Source organism: Salmo trutta, chromosome 11 (genome assembly GCF_901001165.1).
Source record: "Salmo trutta chromosome 11, fSalTru1.1, whole genome shotgun sequence".
Lineage (NCBI taxonomy): Eukaryota > Metazoa > Chordata > Actinopteri > Salmoniformes > Salmonidae > Salmo > Salmo trutta.
In genome coordinates, this window is record NC_042967.1 from 12344175 (window position 1) to 12361532 (window position 17358).

Consider the following 17358-nt stretch of genomic DNA (forward strand, 5'->3'; position numbering starts at 1 on the left):
CTGCAGCCGGTGCCTCAGGAGGCCAGGCCAGAGAGAGCAGCTCCTCCGCTCGCTCCACCATGTTCCGTATTCCAGAGTTCCGTTGGTCTCACATGCACCAGCGCCTGCTCACAGACCTGCTCTTCTCCATCGAGACTGACGTGCAGATGTGGAGGAGGTAAAGGAGGGGAATTGGCTGAAATACATGGAGAATTGCATAGCATTTTGATCACTTGAATGGTTGCAGGACAGGCGACTTTCTAACTCACAAACTTATAACACAAGATAGTCTATCCTGCAAACATTCTAATCTCCAGGTCGTTGCTGTAAATGAGAATGTGCTTTCAGTCAACATACCTTGTAAAATAAGGGTTTAAAAAAAACTCTGAGAGGTTTAAACAGAATAGATACAGTGTCTTTAGAAAGTATTCACACCCCTTGACTTTTTCCACATTGTGTTGTGTTACAGCCTGAATTTAAAATTGAGATTTTGTGTCACTGGCCTACACACTATCCCATAATGTCAAAGTGGATTTTTTAAAACAAATGAATAAATAATGAAAAGCTGAAATATCTTGAGTCAATAAGTATTCAACCCCTTTGTTATGGCCTAAATAAGTTCAGGAGTAAGAATGTGCTTAATAAGTCACGTAATAAGGGCCTCCCGGGTGGTGCAGTGGTCTAAGGCTGTGCCACCAGAGATTCTGGGTTCGAGTCCAGTGCACGCTGACCAGGTCGCCAGGTGTACGGTGTTTCCTCCGACACATTGGTGCGGCTGGCTTCCGGGTTGGGTGGGCATTGTGTCAAGAAGCAGTGTGGCTTGGTTGGGTTGTGTTTCGGAGGACGCATGGCTCTCTCCCGAGTCCGTGCGAGAGTTGCAGCGATGAGACAAGACAGTAACTACTACCAATTGGATACCACAAAATTGGGGAGAAAAAAAAGGGGGTAAACAAATATAATTAAAAAAAAAAATCACATAAATTGCGTGGATTCACTCTGTGTGCAATAATAGTGTTTAAGATCATGTTTTGACTACCTAATCTACCCCACACATACAATTATTTGTAATGCCCCTAAGTCAAGCAGTGAATGAGGGACCATGAGCCCAATGGTGACTTTAAAACAGTTAGAGTTTATTAGCTGTGATGGGAGAAAACTGAGGATGGATCAACAACATTGTAGTTACTCTAAAATACTAACCTAATTGACAGAGTGAAAAGAAGGAAGCCTGTACAGAATACAAATATTCCTAAAACAGTCATCTTGTTTGCAACAAAGGCACTAAAGTAATACTGCAAAAAATGTGCTAAAGTAATTCACTTTTTCTCCTGAATACAAATACATCATTTCAAGCGTAGTGGTGGCTGCATCATGTTATAAGCAAGCTTGTCATCGTTAAGGCCTGGGGGGGGTCAGGATAAAACATTTACGGAATGGAGCTAAGCACAGGCAAAACCCTAGAGGAAAACATGGTTCAGTCTGCTGTCCACCAGACACTGGGAAATGAATTCACCTTTCAGCAGGACAATAACCTAAAACACAAGGCCAAATATACACTGGAGTTGTTTACCAAGACGACATTGAATGTTCCGGATTGGCCTAGTTACAGTTTTGACTTAAATCTACTTGAAAATCTATGGAAAGACCTGAAAATGGTTGTCTAGCAATGATCAACAATGGACTTGACAGAGCTTGAAGAATTTTGAAAAGAATCATGGGCCAATGTTGTACAATCCAGGTGTGGAAAGCTCTTAGACTTACCCAGAAAGACTCACGACTGTAATCGCTGCCGAAGGTGATTCTACAAAGTGTTGACAAGGGAGTGTCAGTTAGATATTTCTGTATTTCATTTTCAATAAATTAGGAAACATTTCTAAAAACATTTTTCCATTTGTCTATATAGGATATTGTGTCCAGATGGGTGAGGGGAAAAAATATATTTAATCAATTTTGAATTCAGGCTGTAACACAACAAAATGTGCAATATGTCAAGGGGTATGAATACTTTCTGAAGGCACTGAAGGCATTGATTGTGTTGTACATCGATTCAATGGTTATAATGTTTAGCTTCTATGTACCTCCGTGTAATTTATGCCTGTCTCCTCTCTCACAGTCACTCCACTAAGACGGTGATGGACTTTGTGAACAGCAGTGAGAATGTGGTGTTTGTCCACAACACAGTGCACCTCATCTCTCAGGTGGTGGACAACCTCATCATGGCCTGTGGAGGCATCCTGCCCCTGCTTTCCGCTGCCACATCCTCCTCAGTGAGTGTCTGTCCTGTCTGTCCTGTCTGTCCTGTCTGTCCTGTCTGTCCTGTCTGTCTGTCTGTCTGTCTGTCTGTCTGTCTCCATCCATCCATCCATCCATCCATCCATCCCCGTTGACCTTTCTCTAATCACATTAGACTACAGTTGGCCAGTGCTAACTTGGTTAGTGTGTTTTTGTACTGTCTGACCCCAGTGACAGTAGCTCTCCAGTATAAAATAAACCCTGATGGACGTTTGGGCCTCTGTCTGTTCTCCTCTCCATACCACTCCCTTTACCGTTTACACTGGAAACAATGTCCAGTATGGACTGATGGCTGTGGCTACAGCAGGGGTCAATTCCATCATAATTAGATTCAAAGACGGGATTGAATTCAATGAGGATTTAATCTGATTGAAATCTAAAATGGACAGAGTGGAAATTGAATTGACAAGATGATGTTGCTCAGCAAACGTTGAACCATCTGTGGCATTTCCTTTCTTACCAAACATGGTCCCTAAGTTGACTAATAGCTACATGTCATCATTAGGTTTGGATTTGACAGTAATGATGCTAGTGATGGTGGTGTTCCTCTTCTTCTCCTCAGCATGATCTGGAGAACATTGAGCCGTCCCAGGGTCTGTCGGTGGAGGCGTCTGTCACCTTCCTGCAGCGCCTCATCAACCTGGTGGATGTTCTGATCTTCGCCTCCTCCCTCAACTTCACCGAGATCGAGGCTGAGAAGAACATGTCCTCTGGGGGTATCCTCAGACAGAGCCTTCGCCTGGGTACGTAAGGAAGAACCTCTCTGCCTCTCTCTTCTCCTCCATCCCTTCCCTGTCTTTTCCATCTCTTCACATCTCTTCTTGTTCTGTTCTTTACATGTCTTCCTTTCTTGTTTCCCTCTTTTCCTCATCTCTTCACTTCCTCCTTCTCCCTTTACCTCCTCATTCACCTGTTTTTATCTATCCCCCTCTATATCAGACTGCAGTAGACTCTAATAGCAGTCTGAGCTGCCAAAGCTCTCCATAGTGTATCCTCTCTCTCTTTCTTGCTCTCTCTCTTGGCTCGTAGCAGCCCTCTCTTATCTTGTTATTTTAACCCCTCTGCGCTGCAACACTCTAAAATGGCCGCCTATGATTAGGCGATTCCCCCGTAATGGCCCTGGCTGTAGCCCTAGGCATGCCTCTCTCTCGCTCTCTTTCTCTGCCTCATGTTCCAGTCTATTAAAGTAACCCCGTGACAGCTCCAAGACACGGCTAGACCCCTGCTCTGCTAGCTGAATAAAATATACTTCAAATGCTTTACATTATTCATTTTATTCAGGCAGTACATTACACCAACCACCTTATCCAACCCCCAACTCACCCCTCATCCAACTCCTAAGCTCCCTAGTACAGTAAGACTATGCATGGTGATTTAAACCATCTGCTCCATTTGGGTAATGGGCCGTGCTCCGGTATCCATTTTTGCTTTTAAATACTCCTTAAAAAACTAGCTCGTAAACAAAATGGTCGCCCTGTACGCCACCTTGTTCAGCTGATAGCCAGTCGCGTTTTTTTTTTTCTGGGTTTATCCCATGGCCATTCTCATTGGTGGGGAGCTCGGTGGAGAGAGTGATGCTGTCGTTGCACATGCCTGCTTTTAGAGAGCTGCCGTTATGAGATTAATTTTTGATGAGGTATTCTTTCCCTGTTGCTGGTGCAGTAATCTGATTTTGAGTAGACTGTAACAAGGTTTCAAGGGGGAATTTACACACACACACACACACACACACACACACACACACACACACACACACACACACACACACACACACACACACACACACACACACAGGTACACAAACAAATACACTGCCTCTCCTGAAGGCCTTAATGTAAAACTCCAGACCATTCCAGATGAAATACTTCCACCTCTAATCTAGACCGTTCAGAGTTTACATTTGTCAGTTGTCAAATACAGAAAGGAGGGAGGGGCTAAAAGAGGGATAGAAAGCGGTGCTCGGATTATAGCACCACAATATATCATATTAAAAATAAAAAAATGCCCCCTTGCCGTGGCAGGAGCCAGAAACCTACCTGAAGTTATTAAAAAGTGGATATTTTACTTCATGTTCTGTGAGGTAGTTTGTTACCCAGGCAAGACCCACATGCAGTGAGGCATCATTGTCATCCAATATTGAATGAACCCCATGCAGGGTTTGGATACCAGGAGAACTAGTGTGACCTTGGATACAGGGAGAACTAGTGTGACCTTGGATTCCAGGAGAACTAGTGTGACCTTGGATACCAGGAGAACTAGTGTGACCTTGGATACCGGGACATCTAGTGTGACCTTGGATACCGGGAGATCTAGTGTGACCTTGGATACCGGGAGATCTAGTGTGACCTTGGATACCAGGAGAACTAGTGTGACCTTGGATACAGGGAGAACTAGTGTGACCTTGGATACAGGGAGAACTAGTGTGACCTTGGATTCCAGGAGAACTAGTGTGACCTTGGATACCAGGAGAACTAGTGTGACCTTGGATACCAGGAGAACTAGTGTGACCTTGGATACCAGGAGAACTAGTGTGACCTTGGATACCGGGAGATCTAGTGTGACCTTGGATACAGGGAGATCTAGTGTGACCTTGGATACCGGGAGATCTAGTGTGACCTTGGATACAGGGAGAACTAGTGTGACCTTGGATACCGGGAGAACTAGTGTGACCTTGGATACCGGGAGAACTAGTGTGACCTTGGATACCGGGAGATCTAGTGTGACCTTGGATACAGGGAGAACTAGTGTGACCTTGGATACAGGGAGATCTAGTGTGACCTTGGATACCGGGAGATCTAGTGTGACCTTGGATACCGGGAGATCTAGTGTGACCTTGGATACAGGGAGAACTAGTGTGACCTTGGATACGGGGAGAACTAGTGTGACCTTGGATACGGGGAGAACTAGTGTGACCTTGGATACCGGGAGAACTAGTGTGACCTTGGATACCGGGAGAACTAGTGTGACCTTGGATACCGGGAGAACTAGTGTTGGGGCTAGGGGGGGAAGAGGTGAACGCTGTTGTCCAGGTGGACTGGACCTTGACCTTGTTCCTGGAGAGTTCAATTCTTTCTCAACCCGCTCCTCACTTCTCACTTTCTATCTCTCCCCAATTTTCTATTGGCTTCTCTCTGTCTCCTCCTGTCTTGCTTTTTTGGTTGCTCGTTCTCTCACTACTTCACCCCTGGACTTCCTGAAGGGCCGCCCCCAGGTGGTGAAGGTAGGCAACAACACTGATCCTCAACACAGGGGCCCCACAAGGGTGCGTGCTCAGACCCCTCCTGTACTCCCTGTTCACCCATGACTGCGTGGCCACGCACGTCTCTAACTCAATCATCAAGTTTGCAGACTACACAACAGTAGTAGGCCTGATTACCAACAAAGACGAGTCAACCTACAGGGAGGAGGTGAGGGCCCTGGAGGAGTGGTGCCAGGAAAATAACATCTCCCTCAACGTCAACAAAATGAAGGAGCTGATCGTGGACTTCTGGAGACAGCAGAGAGAGCACGCCCCCATCCACATTGACTGGACCGTAGAGGGTGAAAGTTCCTCAGCGTGCACATCACTGACAATTTGAAATGGTCCATCCACACAGACAGTGTGGGGAAGAAGGCGCAACAGCGCCTCTTCAACCTCAGGAGGCTGAAGAAATTCCGCTAAGACCCTCACCAACTTCTACAGATGCACCATTGAGAGCATCCTGTCAGGCTTTATCACCGTCTGGTACGGCAACTGCATTGTCCATAGCCACAGTGCTCTCCAGCCCAATTCTTCACCAGGGGCAGTGTGCCTTCCTCCAGGACATCTTCAGCACCCAGTGTGAAAGCAAGGACAACAAGATTATCAAGCACCTCAGCCACGGTCTGTTCACCCCGCTACCATCTAGAAGGCATTTACAGTACAGGTTCATCAAAGCTGGGACTAAGAGACTGAAAAACAGCTTCTATCTCCAGGCCATCAGACTGTTAAATAGTCACCACTAGCTGACCACCGTCCAGTACCCTGCCCTGAACTTAGTCACTGTTACTAGCCGGCTACCACCCGGTACTCTACCCTGCACCTTAGACACTGTTACTAGCCGGCTACCACCCGGTACTCTACCCTGCCCTGACCTTAGTCACTGTTACTAGCTGGCTACCACCCGGTGCTCTACCCTGCCCTCAGTCACTGTTACTAGCCGGCTACCACCCGGTACTCTACCCTGCCCTGAAGGCAGTCACTGTTACTAGCCGGCTACCACCCGGTACTCTACCCTGCCCTGAAGTCAGTCACTGTTACTAGCCGGCTTCCACCCGGTACTCTACCCTGCCCTGAACTCAGTCACTGTTACTAGCTGTCTACCACCCGGTACTCTACCCTGCCCTGAACTTAGTCACTGTTACTAGCTGGCTACCACCCGGTACAGTACCCTGCCCTGAACTTAGTCACTGTTACTAGCCGGCTTCCACCCGGTACTCTACCCTGCCCTGAACTTAGTCACTGTTACTAGCTGGCTACCACCCGGTACAGTACCCTGCCCTGAAGTCAGTCACTGTTACTAACCGGCTACCACCCGGTACCCTACCCTGCCCTGAACCTTAGTCACTGTTACTAACCGGCTACCACCCGGTACTCTACCCTGCCCTGAACTTAGTCACTGTTACTAGCTGGCTACCACCCGGTACTCTACCCTGCCCTGAACGTAGTCACTGTTACTAGCTGGCTACCACCCGGTACTCTACCCTGCACCTTAGACACTGTTACTAGCCGGCTACCACCCGGTACTCTACCCTGCCCTGAACTTAGTCACTGTTACTAGCTGGCTACCACCCGGTACTCTACCCTGCCCTGAACCTTAGTCACTGTTACTAGCTGGCTACCACCCGGTACTCTACCCTGCCCTGAACGTAGTCACTGTTACTAGCTGGCTACCACCCGGTACTCTGCCCTGCACCTTAGACACTGTTACTAGCCGGCTACCACCCGGTACTCTACCCTGCCCTGAACTTAGTCACTGTTACTAGCCGGCTACCACCCGGTACTCTACCCAGCCCTGAACTTAGTCACTGTTACTAGCTGGCTACCACCCGGTACTCTACCCTGCCCTGACCTTAGTCACTGTTACTAGCCGGCTACCACTCGGTACTCTACCCTGCCCTGAACTTAGTCACTGTTACTAGCCGGCTACCACCCGGTACTCTACCCTGCCCTGCCCTGAAGTCAGTCACTGTTACTAGCCGGCTACCACCCGGTGCTCTACCCTGCCCTCAGTCACTGTTACTAGCCGGCTACCACCCGGTACTCTACCCTACCATGAACTCGGTCACTGTTACTAGCCGGCTACCACCCGGTACTCTACCCTGCCCTGAAGTCAGTCACTGTTACTAGCTGGCTACCACCCGGTACTCTACCCTGCCCTGAACTTAGTCACTGTTACTAGCTGGCTACCACCCGGTGCTCTACCCTGCCCTGACCTCAGTCACTGTTACTAGCCGGCTACCACCCGGTACTCTACCCTGCCCTGACCTTAGTCACTGTTACTAGCTGGCTACCACCCGGTGCTCTACCCTGCCCTCAGTCACTGTTACTAGCCGGCTACCACCCGGTACTCTACCCTGCCCTGAAGTCAGTCACTGTTACTAGCCGGCTACCACCCGGTACTCTACCCTACCATGAACTCGGTCACTGTTACTAGCCGGCTACCACCCGGTACTCTACCCTGCCCTGAACTTAGTCACTGTTACTAACCGGCTACCACCCGGTGCTCTACCCTGCCCTGAACCTTAGTCACTGTTACTAGCCGGCTACCACCCGGTACTCTACCCTGCCCTGACCTTAGTCACTGTTACTAGCTGGCTACCACCCGGTACTCTACCCTGCCCTGAACCTTAGTCACTGTTACTAGCCGGCTACCACCCGGTACTCTACCCTGCCCTGAAGTCAGTCACTGTTACTAACCGGCTACCACCCGGTACTCTACCCTGCCCTGAACCTTAGTCACTGTTACTAACCGGCTACCACCCGGTACACTACCCTGCCCTGAACTTAGTCACTGTTAATAGCTGGCTACCACCCGGTACTCTACCCTGCCCTGAACTTAGTCACTGTTACTAGCTGGCTACCACCCGGTACTCTACTCTACCCTGCCCTGAACCTTAGTCACTGTTACTAGCCGGCTACCACCCGGTACTCTACCCTGCCCTGAAGTCAGTCACTGTTACTAGCTGGCTACCACCCGGTACTCTACCCTGCCCTGAACTTAGTCACTGTTACTAGCCGGCTACCACCCGGTACTCTACCCTGCCCTGAAGTCAGTCACTGTTACTAGCCGGCTACCACTCGGTACTCTACCCTGCCCTGAAGTCAGTCATTGTTACTAGCTGGCTACCACCCGGTGCTCTGCCCTGCCCTCAGTCACTGTTACTAGCCGGCTACCACCCGGTACTCTACCCTGCCCTGAAGTCAGTCACTGTTACTAGCTGGCTACCACCCGGTACTCTACCCTGCCCTGAACTTAGTCACTGTTACTAGCTGGCTACCACCCGGTACTCTACCCTGCCCTGACCTTAGTCACTGTTACTAGCTGGCTACCACCCGGTGCTCTACCCTGCCCTCAGTCACTGTTACTAACCGGCTACCACCCGGTGCTCTACCCTGCCCTGAAGTCAGTCACTGTTACTAGCTGGCTACCACCCGGTACTCTACCCTGCCCTGAAGTCAGTCACTGTTACTAGCTGGCTACCACCCGGTACTCTACCCTGACCTGAAGTCAGTCACTGTTACTAGCCGGCTACCACCCGGTACTCTACCCTGCCCTGAAGTCAGTCACTGTTACTAGCTGGCTACCACCCGGTACTCTACCCTGACCTGAAGTCAGTCACTGTTACTAGCTGGCTACCTCCCGGTACTCTACCCTGCCCTGAACTTAGTCACTGTTACTAACCGGCTACCACCCGGTACTCTACCCTGCCCTGAAGTCAGTCACTGTTACTAGCTGTCTACCACCCGGTACTCTACCCTGCCCTGAAGTCAGTCACTGTTTCTAGCTGGCTACCACCCGGTGCTCTACCCTGCCCTCAGTCACTGTTACTAGCCGGCTACCACCCGGTACTCTACCCTGCCCTGAAGTCAGTCACTGTTACTAGCCGGCTACCACCCGGTACTCTACCCTGCCCTGAAGTCAGTCACTGTTACTAGCCGGCTACCACCCGGTACTCTACCCTGCCCTGAAGTCAGTCACTGTTACTAGCTGGCTACCACCCGGTGCTCTACCCTGCCCTCAGTCACTGTTACTAGCCAGCTACCACCCGGTACTCTACCCTGCCCTGAAGTCAGTCACTGTTACTAGCCGGCTACCACCCGGTACTCTACCCTGCCCTGAAGTCAGTCACTGTTACTAGCTGGCTACCACCCGGTACTCTACCCTGCCCTGAACTTAGTCACTGTTACTAGCTGGCTACCACCCGGTACTCTACCCTGCCCTGAACTTAGTCACTGTTACTAGCTGGCTACCACCCGGTACTCTACCCTGCCCTGAACTCAGTCACTGTTACTAGCTGGCTACCACCCGGTGCTCTACCCTACCATGAACTCGGTCACTGTTACTAGCCGGCTACCACCCGGTACTCTACCCTGCCCTGAAGTCAGTCACTGTTACTAGCTGGCTACCACCCGGTACTCTACCCTGACCTGAAGTCAGTCACTGTTACTAGCCGGCTACCACCCGGTACTCTACCCTGCACCTTAGACACTGCTTCCCTATGTACATAGTCAATGAACACTGGTCACTTTAATGTTTACATACTGTTTTACCCACTTCATATGTATATGCTGTATTCTAGTCAAGGCCATCCTATGTAATTACTGCTGTACCCACCTTTTCTATTCATATACTGTCCATAATGTCTATACACACCATCATATACATATATATTTATATTCCGGACTCAGACATGGCTCATTCAGATATTCCTTCATTTCGTTCCTTTTGGATTTGTGTGTATTGTTTTGTATTGTTAGGTATTACTGCACTGTTGGAGCTAGCATTTTGCTGCACCTGCGATAACATCTTCAAAATATGTGTACGCAGCCTATTTTCTTTGACTTGTACATCCACCGCAACACTCTCATTCTCTCTCTCCAATATCTCTCTCTCTAATATCTCTCTCATCTCTCTCTGCAGTGTGTGCCATGGCTGTGAGGAACTGTCTGGAATGTCAGCAGCACTCTCACTTCAAGCCCAGCCAGGACAGCGCCCGTGGCCAGCAAGCCGTGCAAAGCCTCATGGGAGCCGCCAAGTCCATGCCCGCGCAGGCAAGTAGTATCATCCCTCCTCACTGAGTCAGACTCTCTCTTCATTACCCCCCACACACTTCTTCCCTCCCTCTCCTCTTTCTGTCATTTCGGGAATCTTGACTTTCTAGCAATACCCCCCCAAAAGTTTTTTTATTTTTTATTTTTTTTTTTACATTTCCCAATCTCCCTAGCAGACATGGAGAAATACCATAATTAATTACATTTCTCCTCCTGTATATTAATTGAATAGGATCACTGCACTTAGTGAATTATAAGCATCCCTCTAAGTCATACTTTGTCTTGTGTTGCATCCTAATAATTCCCCTGCAGGAACCCAGCCCTTGTGGTCCTCCCTATGTAATAGCAGAGTGTTATTATTGCATTAGCTGATATCTTATTGCATTACTTCGCCCGCTGTTATGTTACACTAGACAAGGCCCTGTCATTGTTGGCCTTTTGATTTGATATAGTGACTTCCAGTAAAACATTTTTTTTTAAATCCCTGTTTTTCTTCCTGAAACCAGTGTGTAAAATCTCATTCATAATGCAGTGAGTGGCTCTATGGTAAATCCATTATGTTAAGGGTCTGAGTCTCAAGGGGATACACAACCTCCCGCTGAATGGGGCAGATACTGTACTCTATCTGGACTGGCCAACTGTACACTTCCCATGGGTTGATTTTCAACACTCAGGCTACTGATGGTGGAATGGGTCGTTGTGGTTGACCTCTGCTAACACGTACATATTCCATGACAATCAGTTAGCATTTGTCATGTCTTAGACTTACAGAGAAGTCTAGTTTTGGACAGTGGGTAGAGTATAAAAACTGATAATGGTGTTTTCAGCATTAACCAGCAATGGGTGCTTACATTATTATGTCTGTCTCTGTATGGGTGCTTACATTATTGTGTCTGTCTCTGTATGGGTGCTTACATTATTATGTCTGTCTCTGTATGGGTGCTTACATTATTATGTCTGTCTCTGAATGGGTGCTTACATTATTATGTCTGTCTCTGAATGGGTGCTTACATTATTATGTCTGTCTCTGTATGGGTGCTTACATTATTATGTCTGTCTCTGAATGGGTGCTTACATTATTATGTCTGTCTCTGTATGGGTGCTTACATTATTATGTCTGTCTCTGTATGGGTGCTTACATTATTATGTCTGTCTCTGTATGGATGCTTACATTATTATGTCTCTGTCTGTATGGATGCTTACATTATTATGTCTGTCTCTGAATGGGTGCTTACATTATTATGTCTGTCTCTGTATGGATGCTTACATTATTATGTCTGTCTCTGTATGGGTGCTTACATTATTATGTCTGTCTCTGTATGGATGCTTACATTATTATGTCTGAATGGATGCTTACATTATTATGTCTGTCTCTGTGCTTGCCTGTGTGTCTGTGTCTGTCTTTGTATGGGTGCTTGCCTGTGTGTCTGTCTGTCTCTGTGTGTGTTCTTGCCTGTGTGTCTGTGTCTTTGTATGTGTGCTTGCCTGTGTGTCTGTGTGTGTCTGTCTCTGTATGTGTGCTTGCCTGTGTGTCTGTATGTGTCTGTCTCTGTATGTGTGCTTGTCTGTGTGTCTGTGTCTCTGTGTGCTTGCCTATGTGTCTGTCTGTCTCTGTATGTGTGCTTGCCTGTGTGTCTGTGTCTGTCTCTGTATGTGTGCTTGCCTATGTGTCTGTGTCTGTCTCTGTATGTGTGCTTGCCTATGTGTCTGTGTCTGTCTCTGTATGTGTGCTTGCCTATGTGTCTGTCTCTGTATGTGTGCTTGCCTATGTGTCTGTGTCTCTGTATGTGTGCTTGCCTATGTGTCTGTCTGTCTCTGTATGTGTGCTTGCCTGTGTGTCTGTGTCTGTCTCTGTATGTGTGCTTGCCTATGTGTCTGTGTCTGTCTCTGTATGTGTGCTTGCCTATGTGTCTGTGTCTGTCTCTGTATGTGTGCTTGCCTATGTGTCTGTCTCTGTATGTGTGCTTGCCTATGTGTCTGTGTCTCTGTATGTGTGCTTACCTATGTGTCTGTGTCTCTGTATGTGTGCTTGCCTGTGTGCGTGTGTACTTGTGTTGTACCCCTGCAGAGCCCTGTTGATGTTGTGACAGGAGGGATGTCTCCCATCAGAGACATGGACCGTCTTCTACAGGAAATGGACATCAACCGCCTCAGAGCCGTGGTCTTCAGAGATATCGTGAGTTTACAAAGCTTTGATAAAGACTGAGGTTGAAACGAGTCAACTTTTCAAATAAATAACAGTACCTATGCATTGTAAAAACTTGTTATTGCTGTCTTTTTGGAAGACCCCATTTTCTTTTTTTAAATACTGTGAAGATGTAGGATCTTAATTTGAGCCAGTTTGCTACAGCAGGAAACAGTTCCTGCAGCAACAGGAAATGTGTATTATTATTACATTTTTGTAGGTGTTGATAAAATCAAGGCTGAAATTTCAAAGTGGAAATTACACATTTCAGAAGCCTTATTAAAACCTCATACACTACAAGTAAAAAAAGTCCTGTATTGCAGGAAAGTTCTTCTGCACCAGGGTGATCAAATTAAGATCCTACATATGTACGTATTCAAACATATTACAGACTGGCGGTGTACTGTATTATAGCTGTGTTGCATGTTGTGTGTGTTTTGGTAAAGGAGGACAGTAAGCAGGCTCAGTTCTTGGCCCTGGCCGTGGTTTACTTCATCTCTGTTCTCATGGTGTCCAAGTACCGAGACATCCTGGAGCCCCAAAACGACAAGAAACCCCCCCAGCGCAGCCAGTCTGCCAGGAGCGCAGGTACACACCTCCCCCATATGGCTACGCAGGAGCTGCATCTAGCAAGTGTCCATCCCTCAAGATGTCAATCTCTCTCTTATACATTAGTTATATATGGAATTTTCAAATGTCTTGATTTGTGTCTGGAAATGTACTGGTGTGTTGATAGTCTTTACAGTCTCTTAGATGTGCTATAGTAGGTTCTCATTCATTTTTGATGCATGTAGAAGGTTCAGGTTAGAGCCTAGTGGTTAGAGCATTGGACTAGCAATCGAAAGGTTGCAAGTTCAAATCCCCGAGCTGACAAGGTACAAATCTGTCGTTCTGCCCGTGAACAAGGCAGTTTAACCCACTGTTCCTAGGCCGTCATTGAAAATAAGAATTTGTTCTTAACCGACCTGCCTAGTTAAATAAAAGTAAAATAAAATGTAAAAAAAAAAGAAACCTCCTTTAATGTTTCCGCCCATCAGACAGTAATGCCGTCTCTGGCGGTCCCGACCTGGAGAGCAGTGTGTCCCTCCGTCGCCGAGACTCTGGCATCGGGGATGACCATAGCTCCGTGGCCCCCAGCGAGGCAGACTCCACCGCCCAGGGGCCCGACGCCGTGTCCGAGGCCCTGTCCACCCTCTCCTCAGAGGTCAGGGGTCACAGAGACAACCCCACGGCGGACGCCAGGAGCGGGAAGAACGTGAAGGACATCCTGCGCAGCCTGGTCTCGGCGCCTGCTGATGACATCATGGTGGACCCCAGCCTTCTGCCGCCGGCCTTCCTGGGAGCTGCTATGGGAAACAACCCCAACCAGTTCAGATCCTTTGACAGGTGCGTGGGCCACAGAGTTTTAGAATCGGGTCAGTCTCTCAAAGGTTGTATCAGAGTTTGCTAACTTTTTAAATACCTCTTGACTCGTTCACAGCCTCAACTCTTAACCCCTCCCCTCCCTACCTTGAAACGGTCCAACATGAACATGTACTAAGTGAAGGCGAGGAAGCATCACATCAGAAACCCACTACCGTCACAGACCCTCTTTTAAACTCTTGTCTTCTTCCCCCGACCCCATCCCTGTAGCTCCCTGGTTTGCCTGTCGACGTGGCTTCTCAACACAAATAAACAGGTCTACAAAGTACCTGTCTTCAGGAAAACACATCAAAACAATCGAGGCATCTGCCAGAGGAAGAGAGAGAGTAAGAGGGGAGAGAGAGAGAGTGATCTAAAAGACGACTCTGTGGCAGCCAGCAGGAAGCTGTTTCTTTTCACCTTGTCACTGATATTTAATAGCTTCTCTTTTTCGTCTCTCTCTCTCCCGGTCTTTCTTTCTCTCTGTCTGCACAGTGGGCTAGGCTGTCTGTCTCTCTGGTACTATAATAAGGGAAAGAGAAGCTGGCTAGATGGATCCCCTATGGAGTGAGGGGGCAAGCGGTCAGAGACTTAGTGGGAACGCAAGGCGGTGCTGTGTGTGGGTGGGTGTACTGTACCTATACAGACATCTCTAAGTGAGAGAGAGCTGACGGACGGACTGAGGACGAGGTCTGGTTTGTATTTGGGGGAATTGTCCCTGTGGCACACCAGACACAAAGGAAGCGGGGAGAGAGAAAAAGGGAGAGGGAACGAGAGAGCAAGAGGGATAGAGAGAACAAGATCCCCCCTCCCTCCACAGGAGGAGAGACACCTAGTCAAGGTTCTCATGCCAAGGAAGAAAGAAAGCATTTCTCCATCACCCCCCCCCCCCCTCCCCACACACACACACTCCTCCTCTTCCAATCGGTGGGAATTCCGAGGCATCCCTGTGATCCTCAGACTCTTTATCTGTGGAATGCTTTGTCAGGACTCTGGGCACTCCTCATATCTGGTGGGATTAGAGCGGCTCCCGGGGCCGTTAGCGTTGGAGAGGAGAGCTGGAGAGCATAGAGTAACAGCTCTACCTCGCCGCGGGGAGCCCCAGTCAGATCCCCAGTTGGCCCCAGCCAGGCAGCTCCCGGCCCCTCTAACCCAGAGATGAAGGCCCGGCGGCTGGGGTTCCCAGGTCAGCACACCCTTCCTCTGGTCTTCTACCTTTATCTCCCACCAGGATCCGCCTACCCTCACAGACCCCTGAAAGCTCTGGCTCGGAGATGCCTGGTTATCTTGATGGTTCCTGCTCTCTACTGCGTGGCTGTGCTCTGTGTTGAGGTGTGGGCTCTGCTCTCCCCTGCTCCTCTCTGTCTCAGGTCTACTCTAATCTCTACTGTCTGTGTTGAGGTCTGGGCTCTGCTCTCCCCTGCTGCTCTCTGTCTCAGGTCTACTCTAATCTCTACCGTCTGTGTTGAGGTGTGGGCTCTGCTCTCCCCTGCTGCTCTCTGTCTCAGGTCTACTCTAATCTCTACCGTCTGTGTTGAGGTGTGGGCTCTGCTCTCCCCTGCTGCTCTCTGTCTCAGGTCTACTCTAATCTCTACCGTCTGTGTTGAGGTGTGGGCTCTGCTCTCCCCTGCTGCTCTCTGTCTCAGGTCTACTCTAATCTCTACCGTCTGTGTTGAGGTCTGGGCTCTGCTCTCCCCTGCTGCTCTCTGTCTCAGGTCTACTCTAATCTCTACCGTCTGTGTTGAGGTCTGGGCTCTGCTCTCCCCTGCTGCTCTCTGTCTCAGGTCTACTCTAATCTCTACCGTCTGTGTTGAGGTGTGGGCTCTGCTCTCCCCTGCTCCTCTCTGTCTCAGGTCTACTCTAATCTCTACCGTCTGTGTTGAGGTGTGGGCTCTGCTCTCCCCTGCTCCTCTCTCTCAGGTCTACTCTAATCTCTACCGTCTGTGTTGAGGTCTGGGCTCTGCTCTCCCTGCTCCTCTCTCTCAGGTCTACTCTAATCTCTACCGTCTGTGTTGAGGTCTGGGCTCTGCTCTCCCCTGCTCCTCTCTCTCAGGTCTACTCTAATCTCTACCTTCTGTGTTGAGGTCTGGGCTCTGCTCTCCCCTGCTCCTCTCTCTCAGGTCTACTCTAATCTCTACCGTCTGTGTTGAGGTCTGGGCTCTGCTCTCCCCTGCTCCTCTCTCTCTCAGGTCTACTCTAATCTCTACTGTCTGTGTTGAGGTCTGGGCTCTGCTCTCCCCTGCTGCTCTCTCTCAGGTCTACTCTAATCTCTACCGTCTGTGTTGAGGTGTGGGCTCTGCTCTCCCCTGCTGCTCTCTGTCTCAGGTCTACTCTAATCTCTACCGTCTGTGTTGAGGTGTGGGCTCTGCTCTCCCCTGCTGCTCTCTGTCTCAGGTCTACTCTAATCTCTACCGTCTGTGTTGAGGTCTGGGCTCTGCTCTCCCCTGCTGCTCTCTGTCTCAGGTCTACTCTAATCTCTACCGTCTGTGTTGAGGTCTGGGCTCTGCTCTCCCCTGCTCCTCTCTCTCTCAGGTCTATTCTAATCTCTACTGTCTGTGTTGAGGTGTGGGCTCTGCTCTCCCCTGCTGCTCTCTGTCTCAGGTCTACTCTAATCTCTACCGTCTGTGTTGAGGTCTAGACTCTGCTCTCCCCTGCTCCTCTCTGTCTCAGGTCTACTCTAATCTCTACCGTCTGTGTTGAGGTCTGGGCTCTGCTCTCCCCTGCTGCTCTCTGTCTCAGGTCTACTCTAATCTCTACCGTCTGTGTTGAGGTCTGGGCTCTGCTCTCCCCTGCTCCTCTCTCTCTCAGGTCTATTCTAATCTCTACTGTCTGTGTTGAGGTGTGGGCTCTGCTCTCCCCTGCTGCTCTCTGTCTCAGGTCTACTCTAATCTCTACTGTCTGTGTTGAGGTGTGGGCTCTGCTCTCCCCTGCTGCTCTCTGTCTCAGGTCTACTCTAATCTCTACCGTCTGTGTTGAGGTGTGGGCTCTGCTCTCCCCTGCTGCTCTCTGTCTCAGGTCTACTCTAATCTCTACCGTCTGTGTTGAGGTCTGGGCTCTGCTCTCCCCTGCTCCTCTCTGTCTCAGGTCTACTCTAATCTCTACCGTCTGTGTTGAGGTCTGGGCTCTGCTCTCCCCTGCTCCTCTCTGTCTCAGGTCTACTCTAATCTCTACCGTCTGTGTTGAGGTGTGGGCTCTGCTCTCCCCTTCT

At 49.1% G+C, this 17358-nt stretch overlaps 1 protein-coding gene across 1 annotated transcript in view; it reads left to right on the plus strand.

The window, feature by feature from the left end:
* Positions 1-17358, plus strand: part of LOC115201998 (lipopolysaccharide-responsive and beige-like anchor protein) — a 273164-nt gene that overhangs the window by 85896 nt on the left and 169910 nt on the right. The window contains exons 24-30 of the mRNA XM_029765858.1: positions 1-157; positions 2093-2246; positions 2834-3014; positions 10434-10564; positions 12633-12740; positions 13196-13337; positions 13787-14135. The exon at positions 1-157 is cut by the window's left edge and continues 22 nt beyond it. Coding sequence (XP_029621718.1) covers positions 1-157; positions 2093-2246; positions 2834-3014; positions 10434-10564; positions 12633-12740; positions 13196-13337; positions 13787-14135 — 1222 coding nt within the window. The remainder of the gene's footprint in view (positions 158-2092; positions 2247-2833; positions 3015-10433; positions 10565-12632; positions 12741-13195; positions 13338-13786; positions 14136-17358) is intronic.